The sequence below is a fragment of the Haliotis rubra genome, unplaced genomic scaffold (genome assembly GCF_003918875.1).
Source record: "Haliotis rubra isolate DU_JTF1 unplaced genomic scaffold, ASM391887v1 Scf348, whole genome shotgun sequence".
Taxonomy (NCBI): Eukaryota; Metazoa; Mollusca; class Gastropoda; order Lepetellida; family Haliotidae; genus Haliotis; species Haliotis rubra.
The window spans coordinates 447,058-453,267 of NW_025767022.1; the positions used below are offsets into that span (position 1 = coordinate 447,058).

At 41.8% G+C, this 6,210-nt stretch overlaps 1 protein-coding gene across 1 annotated transcript; it reads right to left on the bottom strand.

The window, feature by feature from the left end:
- Positions 1-2,286: 2,286 nt before the first annotated feature.
- LOC124284910 (glyoxylate reductase/hydroxypyruvate reductase-like) lies at positions 2,287-5,805 on the bottom strand. The gene is given in 4 exon segments (XM_046721040.1): positions 2,287-2,963; positions 2,966-3,451; positions 4,096-4,318; positions 5,669-5,805. Coding segments are annotated over 4 exon segments (933 nt in total). The 5' UTR covers positions 5,780-5,805; the 3' UTR covers positions 2,287-2,850.
- Positions 5,806-6,210: the final 405 nt, after the last annotated feature.

A 6,210-nucleotide genomic window follows, 5' to 3' on the forward strand; every position in this document is an offset into this window, starting at 1 on the left:
ATCGTTGGGATTTTTTTAATGCGAGCCAGAAAACACTGAATCGTTGATTTCACAAGCTTTGTGATTGTATGTGACTATGATCCACTCAGGCAATTTACACAAAGCTTACATATTACATACATATTACATATATTATGTGGCTCCAAAGTGCATAAAACATAATAACCAATTAATTACGCTTTTGTTATGCACCAAACATGTACAGTCGTGCATTGACTTCCGTTTTACTTTTAGTCACTGGGAGATGTGACGTCTAATCATTATAAACTAGACGGACATAATTTGCAGCCAGTTTGCAAAATACCCGAGATGTTAAGGGGTCGCGAAGTGTGTTACATTTCCTAATTAATTACAAGATGAAGTTTTCATCGTTGCTGATCAGTGTGAGGATATGTACCATCAATATTTACCATGGTGGCAAAGAAAAGTCAACCTCGAATTATCCGATATCAGCCGGGTACCCACCATAACAAAGCAACGACCAGTACTAAGGAATTGCTCTAGATCGCTGCCTCTTTAATATTAAGATGGCCTTACTTTATATTCACACGCAGAGCTAGTCCAGTTGACTCTTAAAAATGCAAAGCATTTGCTTGAATTTTTTAAAGTTCCCCCAAAGAAAAGCAAATTCATTCAATTCCAGATAACACATTTACGGATAAACTTCATTCATGGGTCATTTGATACTACACGTGGTAACAATAGGCAACGTTACATATCTATTTTCAGTGCTGCAGGAAAGCATTTTAAAGTGATACTATATGCCATCTGTGGAAAACAACTGGGAAAACAATACGTGAAATGTTGGGCGTCCTCATTGATAATATCTTTGTAAAATATGGGAGAAACACATGTTGGCACGAGGTAGCCCTGTGGGCACCAGTTGTGATCCTTGCTGATGTGTTTCTTTATGCAAATAATTCTGATCTTCTGCTTGGATTGGCAACGTCAAATCAAAGCAATTTGGCCAAGAAGTTTTACATATGCATCAGGTGTATCGATGATGTGATATCGTTCAATAACAATCAAACAGCCAATTCTCTTCCACTGATTTACCCGCCTTATAAACGACACCAGAGAGACCGTCTCATCTCATGCATATCAGTATCTTTGATCCAGGATCCACATTCAGTCTGACAAATGACATTCCCCAAACTTGTGTGACACGAGGGGTAACTTCAACAATTTCAGCAGTCAACTTTCCTTTTTTATGTAAAGCAATATTGCAGCATCTCCAGCTTTTGATATCTATATTCATGCAGTACAAACGAGCCTGGTTTTTCCCCGACGTGTATAAGGTTTTGCTTTATCAATGCTACAACATTCAAAGTCTCAGTTAAGCTTTCAACACATGTTATAGTCGATACGCGAAAAACATTTCCATAGTTTTAGGCATCTGTGACAAAAAATATAACATGATATAATATGATGCCGTTTTGTTGACTTTTGTGTGAAGATTCTAATCGGTGTAGCAGGATACCCGCTCCTTTTGTGAACACCTGGTGTCGTCATCATTTGAGAGTATTTCAGTTTGATCATGTTCAGTGTATGGTCTGTGTAGAAGAGTCAGTATTGGGCAGACATTTCGCATGGATATTGTTGCCTATATGCAGAATGTATAAAGTGTCTACTGAAGTGTCCTACCTGGCATACAGATGTAAACATGTTATACAGAAACGCACTTAGGAGTCATGTGTACGATGTCAACGAGCATTTTATGGCCGACTCCCAAGCTAATTCGTAATGGACCTTTACTATGCGGGTGGTTAGTCACATTTAAAACCAAACTGACAATAATATATTGCTTGAGTAATAAGCTGTCCTAAACGTAGCCTATTCTGAACTCTTAAATGGACGAGACAAGCCCGGGCGTTATGCATGTGACAATGTGTGCTGCGCCTCACCAGTGCAGGTGTCAGACAGACTCATGTACGATGTATACATGTAGACAATTATAATTGAAATCAGATATGTCGTCTCAAACCATATATTTGGAGTGTTAACGTGCGAAGCTGTCACTTAAATTGTGTTGAAATGCATGTCAGTTTAAATGTACGCTGATGAAAAATGTTTTGCTGGGATGCTGCTTGTTCAAGTGTAGTGAATTAGTGCAATGAGTATTTCCGTTTCGCATTGTGATGTTTGTCTGATGTTGACTGACGATAAATACACCATTGTGACGAGATGTCATGAGGTTGGCGGTCTTTCGCTATAACAGTGATGAAATAAAAGTTTCATAAACATTGAAGTCATGGACTGAAAACAATCTTCACGGATAAAACGACAAAATGATAAGGCGTTTATGAAATCCTGTTTACACGAGTATACTTCCCTGCTCAACACGGGGAATTGAAGGATTATATGGCTTCCTAAAACTGGAACAGTTGACATCATGTCTAAATGTTTCCCTCCACTGCTTGTGAAGGTTTGGATGAAACTAGGTTTATGTGGCAGACAACATGACCGCTGGTCCTTTCTGTGCCGGCTAAAGGAATATATTATTATTGCAAGTTAGTCAAGATTGATTTTGTTACATGCATCCTTGTGATAAGGTCGTATTCTAGACACAGACACATAGTACCATCCATGATCATAAATCGTTCTACAGAATGAGATCGGAGCACTGAAAAATACTGGTCATTTCTGCTTTGAGTTATATTTTTATTTCCAAGCCAATGTTAAAAGTGTAGTTAGGTCTTTCTTTATTCACTGTTGCTTTCATTAAATGTATTTACGTACGTATTTACTTATGGCAACAATAAATGTTTTATGTAGCTGCTTGGAATTATGAATTGTTCTTTGAGTGTAGAAGGCACCGAGTGATTACGATACTGCATTACTCAACTCTTCCTATAACGCTGATGATGGTAGTGCTTCTCCATTCAACCCCGCTAGAATATTGCTTACAGTGAGATTACACATTCGGTTTCTTGTGGTAACCGTAGCGCTGCCCAGGTGGGGACTACCAGGCAGTTGTCAAGACTCAGCAGGGGGTGGTCCGCCGGAAGTGGCTCGGGGGAAGTGACGTCAAGGGCAGCACCACCAATGACCCCAGTGGTCAGCGCCTCGTACAGATCCTCCTGGTTTACTAATACCCCACGAGTAATATTCACAAATATCGCTGTTGCCTTCATCTTGGCAAAAACACCTCTGTTGAAAAGACCTTTATTCCCTTCGTTGATAGAACAAGCTGCAATGACGAAGTCTGATTCCCTGAGGAGCTCATCAAAGGGGACGAACTCAGCACCAACCTGGCCGGCGTCGTCCTTCGGGCCGCTGCCACAGTAAATGATACGAGAAGGGTCAAATGACGTCAGCCGCTTGGCCACTGCGAGTCCAATTCTTCCAAGCCCAACTATTCCCACGACAGACCCCCCGATCTCCTTCCCAGTCATTCAGAGGGCGTTGTCCCATCGCGTCCCCCACACGCTGCTGTGTATAGCTCTCATTCCTGCAAGAAGTGTAAGGTTTGTGAGCAACATCATTGTCATCCACGTACACTACAGAAGAAACACAAAAGAGGTATTGTGAATGTTGGTTTTGTTTAAAAACGTAACATTCAGTACAGATGCAAAAACTTGAATTGAACGATTTTAATCACGTTCGTTATCTGGTTTAGTGCACAAACACAACCGTGCTAAGCCTTTGCAGATTTCTACAGCAATTTAACCAAATATCGTCCTACAAGTGGTAGACTACTATTCACCACGCCTGCACAAAATCGCTAGACCCGGGCCTTCCATCAACGTCATCGTCATGGTACTGCCATCGAGACTGTATGAGAAACTGGCGCCGAGTCTACGAGTGAATTACCATTTCTTCTCTAACGCCGATATGAAAGACACCGTTTCTACCTATGTCGAAATCAACATTGTGCACTGAACTGCGTTTGGCGGGTCGACAGATTCGGTATCGGAAGAGTGATGTGGGGAGTCACTTTGGGGTGGTTCAGGGGAATAAGACCAAATGCTGCGGAGAAATACGTCTCATCTTTTAAGTATACACACAATAAGTTTGAAAAAATGTTATCTGTATAAATTAAATCAATACTAGGTTTGTGCAAGTAGCTAAAGTATAATGTTAACTATTACATACCTGGTTTGTGTTTTCTGGCAGCAGCCAAGACGAGACCCACAGCATGTTCCGCCACTGCTGACGTCAGCACGTTGGGGGTGTAGCCAACAGCCACTCCACGGCGTCGGCACTCTTCCCTATCAACGTGGTCTAAGCCTACAGACATCGTGCCCACGACCTTCAGTTGTGGACCTGAGGCAGAGATGACAACAATGTACAGAACCCCGTGAAATATGAAAACAAACTGTTGTCAGTACCACAGGGGCTTGTAACGCTAAAAACTGCCATCAAAGTATGTACTGTCACTAACGGGGTCGTATCACTATATAAAAAGAAAGGGATGTAACTAGGTCAACACATCAAGTTCGTTTCAGGGCGAATTCAACAATGATCAATGTATCTGTCCCATGCACACGTCACACATATCAAGCCAATAGATTTACCTACAAAATAAGACATGGAGCACAAAAATCGAAGCAGTACTTTGGGAGCTAGGGTCTTCGGAAGCTCGAAAAATAGTGATTTCTCAATTCCGAGCCAAAATCCCTGCTCATAATTTGTAGCGGTAGCTCACCCAATTCTTTGCTTATTTCACAGAATACATAAAACGACATGCACCAAAACATGTTGAACTGATGGCACCTGTCAGCGCGCTAGTCGCCATCCTTTCGGAGACATCACACTTCACTGTCATAATGAGTTTACGTACATTTATTCATCGCAAACAGAATTGTGTCGTGCCCGTTCGCCATTCACGACCTTGGCCTTAAACTTCCCCGCACTGAAAAGAGCAAAGGAGCTCATTGGCTATGAATAAAATATGTACCATCAGATCGCGGACTCTTTTCAGTGCGGGGCAGCTTAAAGCCAAGGTCGTCAATGGCGAACAGTGTCGTCAATGGAGAATTGTGTTGTGTCAGTACTATTTTCACTGCAAAATTACCACGCCAAAGATATGGTGTACACACGTTTGTCAACCTCCACCCCTTGTACCATATACCACCATCTCGTCCTGCCTTATTGTTGGGTAGACAGAGACACATTTGGAACATAGTCCTTGTTTCAGGGGATATCACAGGATGTGCCTCGGTGTGAGGAAGGACAAACAAACATGAAACTCTTAAGCCACCAAACGCTGTCATCCATACAATTATTCCCAACAGAGATCTGGGATATTGAACCATAGATCATAATTCCATGCAAACTGTACATAGCCCCATGGTATTGACACAAACGATATACTATGTATAGTTTCTTTTAAAACTTTCCAAAATCTGTGACATTAAAACACATTCTTTATTAGATTTAGGACAAAATATATTCGCATCCTGTAGTGGCAACAAAACATTGTATGTGGTTCCATGCGTATGCATTTGTTTGTGCATGTAAATGCTTGTTCTCTCTAGTTAAATGGTGGTGTTTCTTACGGATCGTCACACGTAACATGATTCGAAGATATGATATTAGTGAGTCTACTGAGGGGATCCCGGGGAAGATTAGATGGATCAATTCGATCTGGGGGGTGAATCAAGATGGCGTTGGGCTTGACTTGCCTCACCTTCTCAACAAATGTCTCCTGTTGGATGTTCCCCTACCCCTCCCACTCAATGACGTTACACACCTCCCGCAGGCGGGCTGCCCCTGAGGGTGGTACACCTCTAGCAATAAACACAACGGGACGCGAACTTCCACTCATCGCGGACATCGGAAAGCTGGGAAAGGGAGGTTACTCTTATCTGTGTTACCAGCGCTATAAAGAGGGACTTCAGCATGTTACGGATCACATGAATATGCCTCGTGTCGTTTCGTTTCACTGACGAGTATCTACAAAATAAATCACCTGTCTTTGAACTGGATGACAGAGGCGGAGATATGCGCTAGAACTCGGAACACGGAATAGCAGAATAAAAAAACATTATTTTTTCTTTTGTTCATCCTCTTCACTGAGCTTGCATATTCCATGTCAATTATGACGTATTAATTTTCAAAGGTGGGGGGGGGGACGATATTTGGTTAAATTGCTTACTTGCTTACTTGGGAATTTTAAGATAACAAAAGTTGTACATGTCATCCATGAAGTATCTAACCTTTCTTATTCAGGGGTGGATACAGCTTATGGAGAAAGGGATGGGGTGC